The sequence below is a fragment of the Loxodonta africana genome, chromosome 16, assembly GCF_030014295.1.
Source record: "Loxodonta africana isolate mLoxAfr1 chromosome 16, mLoxAfr1.hap2, whole genome shotgun sequence".
NCBI lineage: Eukaryota > Metazoa > Chordata > Mammalia > Proboscidea > Elephantidae > Loxodonta > Loxodonta africana.
The window spans coordinates 78,858,630-78,876,154 of NC_087357.1; the positions used below are offsets into that span (position 1 = coordinate 78,858,630).

At 44.4% G+C, this 17,525-nt stretch overlaps 1 protein-coding gene across 1 annotated transcript; it reads left to right on the forward strand.

Annotated features, from left to right (window-relative positions):
• The first annotated feature begins 249 nt into the window (after positions 1-249).
• LOC135227868 (cytoplasmic polyadenylated homeobox-like protein 2) lies at positions 250-8,364 on the forward strand. Its single transcript, XM_064269090.1, has 4 exons — positions 250-358; positions 4,403-4,599; positions 6,758-7,629; positions 7,803-8,364. The coding sequence occupies exons 1-4, from the start codon at positions 250-252 to the stop codon at positions 8,362-8,364; spliced, it is 1,740 nt and encodes a 579-aa protein (XP_064125160.1).
• The last annotated feature ends 9,161 nt before the right edge of the window (positions 8,365-17,525 follow it).

Here is a 17,525-nt window from a genome sequence, read left to right on the forward strand (position 1 = left end):
TCCACATGTGGAGGCTCTGGCTTCGATTTCTCTTGCAGCTGAGCCCTAGGTGAGGTCAGAAGGATCTATGTGGTCAGTTCCAGAAGCTTGTATCTTGCCTGTTGTGCTCTAATGAGTGATACCTGCATCATCTGCCAAAGGCTCCCGAACTTCATATAGTGGATCAGGAGTTCACTGGTCCCATCAACATCTCTGTCTCAGAGACAAAATTCTGCAGCAAAGAGCCCCCAAAGCAATGGTGGCTCGACCATGGATTTGGAACATGAGGTCCTCCACAGAGTTGCCATGGAAATGGCCTCCATCCCAGGGCCCCAGAGAGCGGCCCAGGAGGGGAGCGGGGCCTGGGAGGGCCTTGGCAGTCAGCCCTGCCCCACAAATTCCTGCAGAGCTGGAACTGGAACCTAGGCAGGCAGATTCTGTGTTCTTACCCATGGGGCTGTAGCCAGACAAAAGGATGCCTGTTTGGTTGCTGTTTTTATTGTTGGGTTTTGATTTTTAATACATGTGCACATTTGCTTTTCATTAATGCTGAGAACCTTTTATATTGAGTTATGGTAGCGGCAATGTTGAGGTAGGGTGAAACTCAGACCAGAGTCTTGGCTGTGCTCAACTTCCATCTCAGAGTCGATCTTGCTGTGAACAGGCCCTCTCTCAGTCCCTAGCGAGTGCTGTGTGTTGCCAAACCCTGGGGAACCTGGAGTCTTGCACCTAGTATCACATGCTAAGATCTTCGACAGTTCTCCAGGGCAACTGGTGGGAAAGTGGTAAATTGAGGGTTTTTTTGGAGTTTTCTGTTAGGTAGCATCATTAAAACATTGTTTCCTTTTTCCTTCACTCCTTCCTCTTAGTTCTAGTCAAAGATCTAAAGACTTGAATATGCATCCCAGAGCTCGTTGTTGTGATGAAGTACGATGTGTACCTTTTCCCTGAATGAAATTGTCCTCAGGGCCGTAAGAGAATTCAATATGCCTGTAGCTCAGGGGAAGTTGATGTGAGCTTTTCATTTAATTTTAAATAATGCCTGAGAGTGTGTGAAATTTGGCTGATTATTTATTTGCAGTGTTTTCCCGTATTTCTCATATTAAAATGTAAGTCAAAGAACAACAACAAGTAGTGTGAGAGTAAGACAGCCCTGGGCCTGGGTGACTGACTGCAAAGGGGTCAATTAGAATGGTGTGGGAGTTGGCCTCCCTCTCTCTCTTCTCTGTTCGTGAAAGGTGCAGGGCAGAGCAGGGCAGGCTCTGGCCTGAAGGTTTGACTTGACCTTGGGCAAGCCACTTACTGCCTTCCAACTTGTTTCTTCCCAAGTTAAAGAGGTAATTGATAACATCTCTACCACGCCGCCTACATTGGAGCTGTGACACTCAGAATGCATATGTGAGAGCACTCTGTCCCCAAGGGGTGAAAGGACACCCCCATGGTCACAAGAAAACTTAAAAAGTTTGTCCCAGAGACGCGGATTTTACAAAAGTTGTGACTTTTTTCCTGGTTGCCTTCTGGCCCTTTCTGTGTTTGTGGGGTTGGGCACACACAGATGAGATTTGTAACATCATTGAGAGTTAGTTAGCCTCTAGTTTTCACAGGGATCATGTCACAATCGTAATCGTAATGAAGAAACATTTATTGAGGACAGGGGTGGAAACTACCATTTGTATTTTCCAGACATGCCCTGCCCACTGTCTGAATTTTTTTTTTTTTTTTTCACATCTGATCTTTACCATACTCCAGCCAGGTGAGGGAGCTGAGTATTACAGGGATGTCAGCTGTCCTAACAGGGCACTCCCCTCACTGCCGACTTCGGAATCTGTCTCTTTGTTTGCAAAGTGAGGAATTCCTCTCAACAAGGATGTTTGGAGTTGAGAATTCCAGGGTGAAAGGATATATTCTCCTTAAGCAATCCTTAGTCTTTGTTAGCTGTCTTGAGGTTATTTTCTAACCAGGTTAGGAAAGGAAGCTGGGGTGTTTTTCCACATCACTGAGCTGATATGAATAGAGACCCAGGAGGGCCAGGAAATAGCCTCCACAATGCTCTGTTGTGGTTAGCCTTCCTCCCTCTCCTGCATCCAGTTAGCTGGGCTCAGGGTTAGAGGTTGTCTGGTATACAAAATGGTTGTCATTCTAAACATGGTCTGTGAGCTTCTGGAAGGAAAGCTTTAAGATCCAACATTTATTGTGTTCTTGATAGGTGTTCTTAGATTTATTCACAATCCTTTAATTAAATAATAATGTAATAAATTAATCTATATAATCTTTTTAATAGCTCAATCAATACTCTAGATAATACTTGTGGACCCTTTTATCATATGGAGAAGTGGAGACTTGAAGTTCAATAACTCAACCAGCAGCAGCTAGGAAGAGGTCGAGTCAGTAAAACTAAGCCAATCTAAGGGAATGTGTAGGGACATTGGTTGTCACTGCGACTAGAGGTTGCTCCTGGCACTTAGTAGGAGGAAGCCAGGGGGGCCATGTGCATGGGATAGTCCTTTACAAAGAATTGTCTGACTCAAAATGCCAGGGGTGTACCTACTGAGAAACACGAGGAATTAGCCCCTGCTCTTAGCCTGTGTGCCAAGTTTTTACCTCTGGGAGAGAGAAAAGGAGAAACGAAAAGGTGAGATGGAAGAAAAAGGAACTGCTTGGTTAGTTCAGAACTTCACATTGCAAGAGCCAAAACGGAGACCTTGATCGAAAAGAGAGACCCAGCAAAGTTGAATTTGGATGTTGTTTTTGATAAATCTGCTATCTAGCCTAATTCTCTTCTTTTGCCCAGAGACCCTGAGGAGTTTTCTTTATCTTGAAATTGCAATCTTTTTTTACCAGGACATGCCTCGGGGTTAATGTTCCGAGTCTGCTTTCTACAATACCCTGTGGGTTCTTTCAACATACCCAGTACCCCAGTGATATAGTCTTTTATTTGGGGGGTGTTTTTGTGCATTATTATCATTTTTTAGTAGTCTTTATTTTTTATATCAGTTTTAGGCTTACAGAAAAATATTGCAGAAAACACAGAGGGTTCCCGTATGCCCCTCCCCCTGCCCACAGTTTCTCCTATTAACATCCAAGTTTCCTGGGGCACATTTGTTACCACTGATGACCCAATATTGATGCGTTATTATTAGTAACTGAAGTCCATAGTTTACATTAGGGTTCACCCTATGTTTTGTATAGTCCTGTGGGTTTTGACAAATGCTAAATGTCTATAGTACGACTTGATGGCAACGGCTATAGTAGCATACAGAATGGTTTCATGGCCCTAAATATGCCCTGTGCTCCATTTACTCAGCTCTTTCCACTCCCCCTCCGCCCCATCCACCCTGTGGAGACCACTGATTTTTTCACTCTTTCTGTAGTTTTGCCTTTCCCAGAATGTCATACAGTTGGAGTCATACAATATGTAGCTTTTGAGGACTGGCTTCTTTCATTTAGCAGTATGCATATAAGGTTCCTCCATCTTGTAGCTTGATAATTCATTTCCCTGAATGCTACTCCGTTGTGTAGCTGTATCACAGTTTGTTCATCCATTCGCCTATTGAAGGACACCTTGGTCACTTCCAGTTTTTGGCAGTTATGAATAAAGCTGCTAGAAATATTCATGTGCAGGTTTTTATGTGGACATACGTTTTCATCTCATTTGGGTAAATACGTAGGAGTGCAATTCCTGGATTGGACACTAAGCTTATGTTTAGCTTTGAAAGAAACTTCCAGATGGTCTTCCAAACTGGCTCATCAATTTTGTGTGTGTGTGTGTGTGTGTGTGTGGCTAGTGATTTGGTGAAGGAAATACAAGAGTTATCGACAAACCCAAGATCATCCAGGTTGTCTACATTATCTTCTCCAAGTCCTTGTCTACATAGTTCTTTATTGATTATTGATATCTATCAAAAGAAAAATTTTGTTTCTTTCTTGTGTTTGTCTGTCTGCTAAGAAGGCAGCTTCTACTAGTTTTGATCCAAATAGCTGAAGGTCCAACAACTGACTATAGACTTACGTGTTGCCTTATAAACATTTAGATTTTCTCAAACTTTTTTCATCAGCAATAATCCAACCTGCTTCCATATTTCTTCTAAAACAGATGTTAGTTTCTTCGCATTGTGTACTTGAGAATATTTGATTTGCTGTGTTGAAGGACACACTTTCAACTTGACTATACTTAAAAAATGTTTTCCAATCTAATCAAGTCTAATGCTGATTTCCTGTGTTCTTGATTCTTACCATTCTTCCCCCATACCCAATGCAAGCAAATTGTTGGTTATTGGGTGGATGAAAACTAGGTAGGGCTTCAATTTTTTGTTATTTTTTGAGTGCGTAGTCAATTGTACCACTATTGTTACTGAGCAGTCTTTTCTTTGTATGCTACCAGTGCTCTCCAATATTTCTCTTTCTCAATTTATGCCTTATTCAGGTTCCCCAGCTGTGGAGTGTGGTCATGATGAAGAAATAGGAACAGAACAGAAACGGAGAAAAGGAAAACAACGACATATATTTACTGAGGAAGAATTGCTCATACTTAATAAGAAATTTTCAGAGAACCCTTACCCTGATTTTACAACCAGAAGAGAACTGTCCAACCTAGTCCATTGTTCTATCGGTGTAATTGCTGTAAGTCAAATGTTTAAAGCTTTGTATGAGTGTGTCTTTTTGTACACAATATGGAAAACGTAAAAAAATTATGAGAAAGTTTGAAAATATTTTATCACATAGGAGAGAGTGTTGACATTATGTCACTTTTTTTATTCATCTCAGTGTGGGTGTGAATATATTGATATCTGTATTTTATGAAAAATAGACTATCATAAGGTAAGTTTGGTAGCCGAGACAGGTGAAGAAACTACCATAATTATCCAGCATAGGGTCAATGGTAGTTTGGCCAGTGGTAGTCTGGCTGTGGAGGCAAAGAGAGCCAGGAAGCCTCACTGTATTTTGAAGGAGGAGCTGGCAGAGTCTGCCGAGATACTGGATATGCAGTGAGAGAGAAGGCAGAGATAAGGATGGTTCCAACGGTTTGGCTGGAGCAAATGCAGGATTGGAGGTGTCTTTAACTAAGGTGGGGAGGCCTGGGAGAGGAGCCAGAGATATCAGGAGTTTTACTACGAACATGTTAAGTTTAGTATGCTTATTAAACATCCAAGAGGAGATTGTAAGTAAACAGCTGGATATACAGATCTGAAGGGTAGAAGAAAGGAGTTACCTTGAGATAAAAATTATTGTATTGTCCCCAGCACCTGGCATAGTCCCTCACACCATTAGTAAGTGCTTCATAGTCATCTGTGGTATGAAGCAATATTTTGTTTGGGGGTTTTCCTGATGTAGTCGTTTTTGGAAATGCTTGTTAATACCTAAAAAAAAAAAAATTTACTACATAATGTTTTATTCTCTTAGAGCTATGCTATTTTATACACAGATTTGAGGCAATTTCCATATTTCTCTTTGTTCTATAATTGTCCACAAATCATTGAATTTATTGGTCCTTGATCATAGGAAGAAATTGTCTCATTGGAAATTGTCTTAGGGGATGTAAAAGCAGCTCAGGAGGATAAAAGAAAGGGATAGGCAGATACCTAGTACATTTCTGAATTTCTGACCACTGAGTTCCTCAAGGTCAGAACAGCTTTTTGGTCATTTTTTATCCTCCATCCCTGTTCCAGGGAAGGGGTAAAAGGAAGCTCATGGATGCTGGCTGATCAAATTGCACAGAATTGACTTGGGCTGCATGTGCCTAGAGAAAGCGCCCAGGTGTGATCAGGAAGCGGGCACATCTGGGAGAAACATCACAGGAAGCTGTTTGACGGGAGGAAGGGAGCACTTGGTTTTGGGCTGGATCCTCATGAGATCTGCCTCCTCATGGCTTCACAAATTGCTGACACCTGAACTCAGCTTCCTCTAAAATCTGCATGACTTCCTAAGACGTGGAATCTTTGAGGAGGAAATGAGTGTGTTTGTAAGTGCTGAGTTCATTGTGCACAGAGTTTTGTTTTAAGCCATCATCAGGAGTGTGGATGGGAAGTCCTTGTAACTTCAGTGCTGCTCACAGGCTAAAGGAATTCTGAACTCGGAGACACAGAAGGGTTCTGGAGGTGAAGACCCCCAGATAGACTGCTTCTGCTGCACGACTCTGTCCTACCACAGCCATGGCTGATGAGGATTAAAAGTCTAAAAACACCAGGAAGTTGGCATTATAGTTGGTATGGATGACTGCCCTGATTTTATGGAGGAGGAAGAAAAAAAAATTAGAGGGAACCCATGAAATGTTTAGTGTCACATATCAAATATACAGCCAAGGTAGGACTCAGGCCCTTGCTTGAATTCATTGAAAGCAATGAATTTAAGAATATAACTAAGAATACACTGAGTCACGAATTTATCCTGGTGGGGCAGCTTGAAGAAAACAAGGAAGTTATGTGAACAATGCAGTGTGTTCAGGGGACACCTGGGAGTCTGTTCTATCTTTAAATGCAGAGGATTGCAAACAGGTGACAGGTTAGGGGGATTTGGAAAGGCCTGAGTTTGCATGTACAGAAGGGCCACTGCACAGGGTGGGGGCTGGCAGTTTGGAATTGTGGACTGCACCCTCCGTAAACACATGTGCAGTTCTGGGAAGGATTGTCTCCATTTTCTGTGTCTCACTCAAGGTCAGAGGCAAGTCAGCAATAAGGCTGAGACTAGACTTAAATGCAAAATCCTCCTACATTATGGAAATACACTGTGGAAATAACCAGATAAGCAAATTCGATAGAACAATATTCCCTTTTCTGTTTAGACCTGGTTCCAGAATAAGAGAATTCGACTACCAGCTAAAGAGAGACGCAGAATCTTCGTGGTTAAGAAGGGAAAAGCGTTCCCTGTCCAAGGTCACTCACCTTTAAGCCTTCAGGATACCAAGCCCGAAGCTCCCAAGGATGGCCCTGAGCAGAGCTTCTCTTATGCCCAGGAGACTCAGCTGGGTAGAGCTGGCTGCTCCTCTGTGGAGACACAGGGGGTTCCCAGTCAACAGCTTGGCTTAGATGGCTCTGGGGTTCCAAACATTCAAAAGGAACCAGGCTATGCTTTGGAGAATTCAGGTAACACAGCAAACGGACTTTATCCTGGCTCTGAGTTTCCCAGCTACAGATCGGCACCTGGCCTTCATTCTCCTGCAGCGTCTGTGGAGCATTTTGACAGGGACAGGACCGAGAGACGGGAAAGTCAGTATGCAAGCCCCTACCTTCCGTACCAGGTTTACAGTGCGCCTGGAGGGAGGCAGCAGCAGGAGGAGCGGAAGGATAGTCCTTACTCCCTACTGCAAGGACAGCAGCAGAATTGGTGGCAGTGTCATCTCCAGCAGCCTCAACAGCCTCAGCATTGTCAAGAGAAGCTGTGGTTCCAGCACCCAAGTCATGGGGATCTAGGGCAGCAGTTGCCCTCCCTTCAGGCCCAGGAGCAGAGTTGGTATCCTCAAACCAACAGAGAGTCATTGTCTTCTCAGCTGCAGCAGGCAGCTCCCCAAACAGTGGCCGGGTCACAGCCACTGCCTCCGGGGCAAGATACGCAGAATGGAGCTGCAGAACAACCCAGGGCCCAGCAGCAACAGCTTTGGGATGAGCGGTCTGCTGGGGCCATTGGCTGGGACTACGGAAGTACATCCAGGAGATGGTACTAGGCTTCAAAGGACAATAGCCATAGGTTTTACCAATCATTGATGGAAAGACCACTCCAGAAGTCTGAACATAAAAATGCTGTCTTCAGAAAGCCTATGAGCAGCTGATCCCTTCTGATAGAGCATCAGGGTCCCCCAGTGTTAGAGCCCCTGACCATGCCCATTATAGTGCCCTGGAGAGAGCCTGTACTAGAGCATGTGGTGCAAAGCCAACAAGCACAAAGGCAGCAAGACAAGCCCAAGAGCAGCTGCAATATCTAAGGCAATTTGTGCTTCAGAAGGATGTTCTTGAACAGCCCTGCGCCATCCAGGCACTCTCTCTCCGTCAGAGGCAAGACATCGAACAAGAAGTACAGGAGTATCAAGGACTCCACCATAGCACTTTCGGATGGGAGGGCCACAAGGCTGCTACTCTCTACTCCATGATCAGGACAGCATCTGCAGGATACGTAACATGGTCTACAACGGCAGCGGTCATACCCCCTCCAGCAGCCAGCCCCACTGAAGCCCTGGCTGTGAAGGGCACCCCAACATCAGCCTGGCCTCCATCCATCCAAAAGGCAGCCCTCTCACGGAAGCTAGAGAGTCCTGTGCTGACGCAGGTGTGCAGCTCCCACCATCATGTCTTAGCTGACAGCTGCTGCCTCAGAATCCCGACTCCTGTGACCAAGTCGCCTGTGCATGTGGGACCAGGGAAACCAAGATTTGAGGGTACCCGGCGGAGCACCTGAATGCCACGTGCTGACTCTATTTTTTGAATAGAAGTCTGGTGTCTGTGAACCTCTGGCTTTAAATTTAGAACAATAAATTTTATCTTAGTCTACTGAGAGGAGACTCAGTAACAGAGGTGCCCCTTTCTGTGTTTTAGGTAAAAGCATACTAAGAATAGAGTGCACTTTTATATTTCCTTTCTATTTTTTTATTTGACAAAACTTAGTAACTTAATTACAAATTTATATATGTTGATTATGATAATTTAAGCAATGCCGAGAGTGAGTAAAATTTGGACTTTTATGCTGGCACTTCAAGTTCATATTCTTGAATTAACCATTGTAAAATATTTGATATACTTCTATATTGTGTAATTATTTGAACATGTTGGTTTTCTATTTTACCCCAACTGTATCATATTACACATAATACCTTGCAGAATAAAGCATGTCCTGTGTATCTTTCCAAGAGAATGTTATATACCGATCTACTTCATTTTTGTAAGTATCTTCCATCTGTTACTATAATCAGATTGAGAGGAGGTGAGGAAATAGCAACTCTCAGCCACAGGTGACAAGAGTGATTCGCACAATCCCTCTGGAAAGCCACGTGGAAGATTTATTGAAGCTGAAAATGCCCACAAATTCTGCTGCTGGATGTGTCCCACAGAGAAACTCTGGCAGGTGCTCACCAGAATACAGAACCACAAATAAAAACATATAAAGTAATAAACTAGCACAGTTAAAAAGACTAGACCAGATCTATAGATATCGTGAAAGAGTTATGGGACAGAATGTTCAGTGAAAAAGCCCAATCACACGTTTTTCTCCTATAATCTGTCGGTGTGGTGATTTAAACTGATTTTTTTATACTAAAGAAAGTTGCGTTCTTAAACTAAGTCATGATACGTCCTTTTTATGTATTGCTGGGCTAGGGTTGCTAATATTTCGATTAAAATTTTGACATCTATATTCATGAATGAGATGGTTTCTAACAATTTTCTTTTCTGGTAGTATCTTTAGGAGGTTGGATCATGTTATTCTAGCCTCTGAATGAATCAGATCTGCTACCTTGCTTACTGTTCTCTAAAATCTTGAGTAAAATTGCATTCTTTTTCCTTCATTAAATGTTTGATTGAATTTCCTATAGACTACATCTTTGTGGGAAGGTTTTTGACTGCTAATTCCAATCTTAAATGATTATAAGACAGTCATTTCTACTTGAGTCAGTTTTGGGAAGTTGAACTTTTCCAAAACTACGTCTATTTTGGAGTCCTCTGGTAGTGTAGTGGTTAACCTCTTGGCAATTCTAACCCACCAACCACTCCTCAGAAGAAAGTGGCAGTCGGCTTCCCTAAAGATTAACAAAGCAAATTCGTTGCCGCGGAGTCGATTCCGACTCATAGCGACCCTATAGGACAGAGAACTGCCCCATAGTGTTTCCAAGGCTGTAATCTTTATAAAAGCCAACTGCCACATCTTTCTACTGCACGAAGGCTGGTGGATTCAAACCACCCACCTTTTGGTTAGCAACCAAGTGCTTAACCACTGTGAAACCAAGTCTCCTTCCCTAAAGGTCATAACCTTGGAAATCCTATGGAGCAGTTCTACTTTGTTCTATAGGGTCATTAAGTCTAAATCAACTCCACGGCAACAGGTTTTGTTTTGGTTTGGGTGGTACAAAGGTTACAGGCTATACTACTAGCCCAAAGGCCAGCTGTTGGAACCCACCCAGAGGTGCCTGGGAAGACCTTCCAAAAGGCCACAGACTCGAAAGCCCTATGGAGCAGTTCTACTCTGCTGCACACATGGGGTCTCCATGAGTTGGAATTGACTGGACAGCAACCAACATACCTGCTTCATCAAAATTTTCAAATGTATTGCCATAAAATGGTTCCCAGTATCCTCCTTTTTCATGCCTACACCACATGTAAAACCAAAAACAAAACAATAACAACAACAAAAAAAAGTTGCCATCAAGTTGATTCTGACTCATAGCGACCCTATAGAACAGAGTAGAACTGTCCCACGGAGTTTCCAAGGAGTGCCTGATGGATTTGAACTGCTCACCTTTTGGTTAGCAGCCCTAGCTCTTAACCACTATGCCACCAGGGTTTCCGGCACAGGTAGTAATGTCTCATTTTGCATGTTTTATATTTGTGCCTTCTCTCTAATTTTTCTTGACTTATTTTGCCACAGGCTTGTCTTCATGAAGAATCCGCGTTTGAGAAAAGACTCAGGTAGCACAGAGGCCTTAAGTATCCTTGCTGGTGGGATCTGCACAGGCCTTAGGCTGTGCTGAGAGTCCCGGTCCTGTTGGGTTGGGGTCCCAGAACGGCCAGCCTGCCCACAGGAGCTTCTGGGCCCAGGCCTGCTCAGGGTTATCTCATCCTGTTCCCCGAGGGCCCCTGGAAAAGCAGTGTGCGCACTCCCGGGAGGACACAGCTACTGCACAAGTCGCCTCCACTGCTGTGGGACACAACCTGCGAAGAGTCGTCTACGCTGGTGGATCCCGCGGCCAGCGCGGTGGGGTCGGAGACCACCAGTCTGGGCTTTGGGTCGCCCTGGTTCCTCCGTAAAGCCATCCACACCCAACCCGGAGGCCCCCATCTCGCTCGACTTCCAGCACCTGAGAACCGGGACCAGGCTGTCACTTCCGGTCCCTGGAGCGTGTGTTCTCTGGCGCTGCCTTGTGACCACTTTCAGAATAGAGAAGAAGCCACAGGCTTGAGAAGTGGGAGCTTTGCCTTTGGAACCAAAATTAGGCCTCGCTCCAGGAGGGGGATTTGGGAATTTCGTCCATAGCGGCCTAGGTCGGATTTTAGGGTCTGAGGAGAAAAGTCTGGCGTCCTTCGTGAGACTCAGTTCCTGGCAGGGCAGGTTGGGACTTGGGGCCTGGACAAGGCCTGGAGACTTTGTGGCCAGGATTCTCCAGATTTCGTTGTTGGCCTCAGACAAAGGACTGCGCGCCATGGACAAAGTCTCAGCAGGGGTTCACGGTGCTTACCCGACGCTCCCCAGCCAGACCCAGCAGAGGTGGGAGAGGAGCAGGGCTCTGACAGGCGGCTGGTCAGCTGCAGAGGGGCTCTTGTTACGGATCTTCTTTGGATTGTCCCTGGTGACTGCAGGACTCCCACACCCCCACCCCACCCTCAATTCCCACAAGGCCATTGAACTCCACTGGAGGCTTCTGAAGGGTCAGGTGGCAGCCCCTCACTACCTCCTTGGGAGAGGGAACAAGTCAATGGCTATATGGGGAGTTTTCAGGTGGAAAAAAAAAAAATTAAATCACTTGAAAGGTGCGTTATGACCTGTCTCTGATAAGATATGGTCAAAACGATTTTGGATAGGAAATTTCAGGATTACTTCTGTCAACTACAAATGCTCCATGTGGAGCCTTGATCTTCATTCACTTCATCGCCTTGGTAGCCAGTTGCAACAGTGGCTGAAATAGCCGCAGATCTGCTGTTCATTTCCTCAAGAATACAAAAAAAAAAAACCAAAAAACCCGGTGCCTTCCAGTCCATTCCAACTCATAGCGACCCTACAGGACAGAGTGGAACTGTCCCATAGAGTTTCCAAGGAGCATGTGGTGGATTTGAACTCCCCACCTTTTGGTTAGCAGCCATAGCGCTTAACCACTAGGCCACCAGTGTTCCCGCCTCAAGAATAGATGAAGCCAATACAAGATTCTTGAGGTATCCACTAGAAAAAGTCCCATGGGGAATATCTACTTATTTGCATGCTCACTCTACAATTTAAAAAATCAAAATGAGATTTATAAATGAAAAAATAGGGGAGCATACAATGATGGTTTGTACATATGTTTCATTCATTTCTTATGTTGTATTTCACAATATTCAAAATTTAAGTGTAAAAGTTAGTAAATAATTATTGTCTTAGCAAGTGCTGCGGCACCACAAATACAGCAAGTGAGTGGCTTCAAAGAACAGAAATTTGTTTTCTTGCAGTTCTGGTGGGTAAAAGTCCGAATCAGGGTAACAGCTGTGTTGATTCCTTCCCTGTTTGTAGCCCTGGGAGTTCCGTGATTCCTTGGATTCCTTCACGTGGCATCTGCCTTCTCTGGTGTGTGTGCTCACTTGCTCAGTGTCTACACTGCTCTTTATACAGTTCAGAAATGATTAGGTTTAGGACCTGCCCTACACTGGTATGACAACTGACTGGTTACATTACACTAGATTGCATTATGGAAGGTGATGTGATTTGATAAAATCCACAGGTATTAGGATTCCAAAACTTATATTAGAGGAACACAATCCAATCCATAACAATTATTTTCCCACAGAAAAGATTAACAAAAAGCATTATAAAATGCTTGACTAGTGAATAAAGTTGCTTCTTGGGGCCTGTCAGATAATCAGCTCCAGAGGAAGGCTTTCTCTTTCTGTCGGCTCTGGAGGAAGATTCCTTGTCATCAATCTTCCCCTGGTCGAGGAGCTCCTCAGGCCCAGGGACCCCCCAGGTCCAAAGGACACACTCTGCTCCCGATGCTGCTTTCTTGGTGGTATGAGGTCCCAACTCTCTGCTTGCTTCCCTTTCCTTTTTATCTCTTGAGAGATAAAAGGTGGTACAGGCCACACCCCAGGGAAACTCCCTTTATATTGGATCAAGGATGTGACCTGGGTAAGGGTGGTGTTACAATCCCACCCAAGTCATTTTTAACTTAGAATTACAGTCACAAAATGGAGGACAACCACACAATGCTGGAAATCATGGCCCAGCCAAATTAATACACACATTTTTGGGGGGACATAATTTCAGTCCATGACAGAGCCATACCTTGACATCACTGGCATTGTCTCTCTCACTGAAAAATGGTTTCAGCTGTAAAAACAGCACATCTGCCCCAAATGAAAAGACATGAAAAGAAATTTTCTGGAGAACGCATCAGCTCTGCACAAACTACGAAGTTAAATTGGAATGTAAGGAACAATGACAGCACGGCCTTTGATATGTGCCATGATGCTTTCGTGATAGCTGTCGTGTCCCATCCATGTGGCTACTGGACCATTTCTGAGAATGTGTGATCATGTAACCTGCCATCAAAGCTTTGTTAAACCAGTGAAAAGCCCCAAGTGGTGATTTGGCGTACTATGGGGACGTTCTCACAGTCCTAAAGGGGTATCTGAACCACCTGGAAAAAGGTCTTCCTTTGTTCCTGGACTTTCTGTTCCTTCTGTGAAGGACAGCTGATGCTTTGGTCCCAACTCCCTGGTTGGGGGCCTAGAGATTGATGTAAGGTAAAACAGAGATATCTTTTTTTCCTACCTTTAGTAGTAGAGATATGTTTCAAAATGCATAATTGCTGCCTCAAGAGTATCGATCCAGTCAGCACAGTTTTCTTCAAATTTCTCTTGACATCTCTTTTTCCACCTGCTGGTAGGATTGAAGTATCTAAGCCTTTGTTGATGAGGGCCAGATCTGTGACGTCTCTCTTATTCTGTGAGTCAAAGTGACTTATATTGGCCCTGAAACTGTCACTTGGTCTCCACTTCTAACAGACAAATAGATTTAGAATCTGGACAGTCAAACCCAGAAAGATCTTTGTTTTACCCCCTTTTATACTAATTAAAAAGGAGCCCTGGTGGTGCAGTGGTTAAGGGCTCTGTTGAGAATGGAAATGTTAGCAGTTCAAACTCAGTAGCTCTTCCACGGTAAGAAAGATGTGGTGGTCTGCTTCCACAAAGATTACAGCCTTGGAAACCCTATGGGTCAGTTGTACCCTGTCCTGTAGGGTCACTGTGAGTTGGAATCAACCCAATGGCAATCAGTTTGGTTTTATACTATTAAAATATTTTGCACTGATTGTGGGAAGGTGGCAGCATACACAACCCTCCCACATAAATACAAGAAATACAACAACAAAACGGTGCTCAGCTTTGAGAGACTCTGAATTGGGGAAATGGGGAAAGGAGCAGGGAACTACAAACAGGGAAGAATCAACAAGCCAAGAACAAGTAACAGGGTAGGAAAATCTCTTTTCCCATCGCTCCTGCCCGCACTCCCAGCCTCGTGTGTTGCCGTCTGCTGTTAACTGCGAAACTGGTCCTAGAAAAAAAGCCTGCTTCCCTAACCACCACAGCTCCTGCCTGTACAAAGAGATAGGACCCCAATCATCTGCTCTAAAATTAACAAGGCAGACCTCCCCAGGGGTTTATCTGAAGTGTGCCAGCACCTCCCCTACCCAGGCACTGCTGGCTACAAGTATATTGTGAATTGCTACAGAAGGCCTGTGCAGTGCAGTCTGCTCTCATAGTCAAAATTCTACCTGCCTCCCTGTGTACCCTATAGCTCGGGCCTCTGAAACCAACAGGACAGACCTCCTGGGGAGATGGTTCAGGTCTGTCTGGTGCTGAGGACTGCTGACTGAGGATGCTATGTGCTAGGAAGCAGGCATCTTTAATGTAGGCTACACTCACAGCCAACATACTATAGGGGGGAGAGGCTCTGATAGCACCAAGACAAACCTCCCATGGGGTCCATTTGGAGTGTGCCAGCACCTCCCACACCCAGACACTGTCAGCTGCAACTCTACTGCAAATAGCTAAAGAGGGTTCATGCGTTTGGAATCTGCTCCCCTAGTAAACACTCTACTGGCCTCCCTGCACAACCCATAGCTCCGGCCTCTGAAACCATCAGGACAGACCTCCAAGGGAGTTAATTCAAGTCTGTCTGCTCCCACTTTCAGCTGGTGCTGAGGACTGCCGACTGAGGCTACTGTGAGCTAGAAAGTAGGCATCTTTAGTAGAGGCTACACCCACAGCCTACCTACTACAAGGGGGGCTCTGATAGCAACAAGGCAGGCCTCCCCAGGGGTCTGTTCAGAGTGTGACAACCTCTCCCCCAACTGGTTACTGTTGGCTGATGGACTGACACAAAGTCCTACAGAAGGTTCCTTACAATGGAGTCAGGAAGTGTGTAACCAAAGTGGAGACTGCTCCTCCAGCCACTGAGGCTCTGAAACCAACAACATAGCTTTCTCAGAGGTTCTTCTGGGGCATGCCAGCCCCTCCTACTCCTGAAACAAAAGTCTACCTGTGCTTCCCCTGAATGCCAGCTCATATATAAGCAGCCCCCACAGAGCAGGAAAGGAACCCTTGGGAAAAATGGAGAGCAACACCCAGCACTGAAGGGGGCTTGCTGGGTGTGGGTTTTCTGACTAAAAAAGTGGTTGCAGAAAAAGAAGGGAGTAAAATAACCATAGAAGGAGGACTGCACCTCCTAGTGGTCAGATTGATTAGTACATGATATCTAGCCTGAGTGGCAGCGCCTACTGGTGGACAGACTGACCACAGGGTGTTCCCTGGTGTGTTTGAGAGAGATTGAAAATTGAAAATCAAGATCTGGAACTTTCGAATCCTAATTCAACCAGGGAGGGAGAAGGAGCTATCGCAGAGATAGGGAGGACAAAGCCAAGGCCAAAGATTCTGCCCACCTAAGAGTTTTTTTTTTTTTTTTTTTTTTTACAGAAAGCAGCGTGGGCCAAAACACCAAATACTGGGGAAAACTGAGAAAGTTAACAGCTCAAAAATTCCAGCACCCGGTGGAGCCAAGATGGCGGACTAGGCAGACGCTACCTCGGATCCCTCTTGCAACAAAGACAAGGAAAAACAAGTGAATCGATCACATACATAACAATCTACGAACCCTGAACAACAAACACAGATTTAGAGACGGAGAACGAACTAATACGGGGAAGCAGCGATTGTTTCCAGAGCCTGGAGCCAGCGTACCAGTCAGGTACGGCACAAGCACAGAGAGCTGCTCCACCCCCCTGAACTAACCCCGGGAGGGGGACCAGCTGGTTCCACGGGCGGCGTGGGATGCAGCCGGTAGGAGAAGTCCCCAGGAGGCAGTGACTGGTCTTGGAGCAGAAAGAGCAGCGTCCGAGCCGGGGAACCATCCCGCAGGGATTTGGACTGGACGCAGCGGATTTTCTGGAAAAACTAGTCTCCTAGTGATGGCTCGGAGACGACAATCCATATCAAACCACTTAAAGAAGCAGACCGTGACAGCTTCTCCAACCCCTCAAACAAAAGAATCAAAATCTTTCCCAAATGAAGATACAATCTTGGAATTATCAGATACAGAATATAAAAAACTAATTTACAGAATGCTTAATGATATCACAAATGAAATTAGGATAACTGCAGAAAAAGCCAAGGAACACACTGATAAAACTGTTGAAGAACTCAAAAAGATTATTCAAGAACATACTGGAAAAATTAATAAGTTGCAAGAATCCATAGAGAGACAACATGTAGAAATCCAAAAGGTTAACAATAAAATAACAGAATTAGACAATGCACTAGGAAGTCAGAGGAGCAGACTCGAGCAATTAGAATGCAGACTGGGACATCTGGAGGACCAGGGAATCGACACCAACATAGCTGAAAAAAAATCAGATAAAAGAATTAAAAAAAATGAAGAAACCCTAAGAATTATGTGGGACTCTATCAAGAAGGATAACCTGCAGGTGATTGGAGTCCCAGAACAGGGAGGGGGGACAGAAAACACAGAGAAAATAATTGAAGAACTCCTGACAGAAAACTTCCCTGACATCATGAAAGACGAAAGGATATCTATCCAAGATGCTCATCGAACCCCATTTAAGATTGATCCAAAAAGAAAAACACCAAGACATATTATCATCAAACTCACCAAAACCAAAGATAAACAGAAAATTTTAAAAGCAGCCAGGGAGAAAAGAAACATTTCCTTCAAGGGAGAATCAATAAGAATATGTTCTGACTACTCAGCAGAAACCATGCAGGCAAGAGGGGAGTGGGACGACATATACAGAACACTGAAGGAGAAAAACTGCCAGCCAAGGATCATATATCCAGCAAAACTCTCTCTGAAATTTGAAGGCGAAATTAAGATATTTACAGACAAACACAAGTTTAGAGAATTTGCAAAAACCAAACCAAAGCTACAAGAAATATTTAGAGAATTTGCAAAAACCAAACCAAAGCTAAAGGATATTGTTTGGTCAGAGAACCAATAATATCAGATATCAGCACAACACAAGGTCACAAAACAGAACGTCCTGATATCAACTCAAGTAGGGAAACCACAAAAACAAACAAATTAAGATTAATTAAAAAAAAAAAAATACACATAACAGGGAATCATGGAAGTCAACAGGTAAAAGATCACAA

Coding starts and splice junctions, on each gene's coding strand:
- LOC135227868 (XM_064269090.1), top strand. CDS start 250: ATGGATTTGGAACATGAGGTCCTCCACAGAGTTGCCATGGAAATGGCC. Junction 359..4,402: donor GGCCTGGGAGGGCCTTGGCA/GTCAGCCCTGCC, acceptor TGCCTTATTCAG/GTTCCCCAGCTGTGGAGTGT. Junction 4,600..6,757: donor GTTCTATCGGTGTAATTGCT/GTAAGTCAAATG, acceptor TTTTCTGTTTAG/ACCTGGTTCCAGAATAAGAG.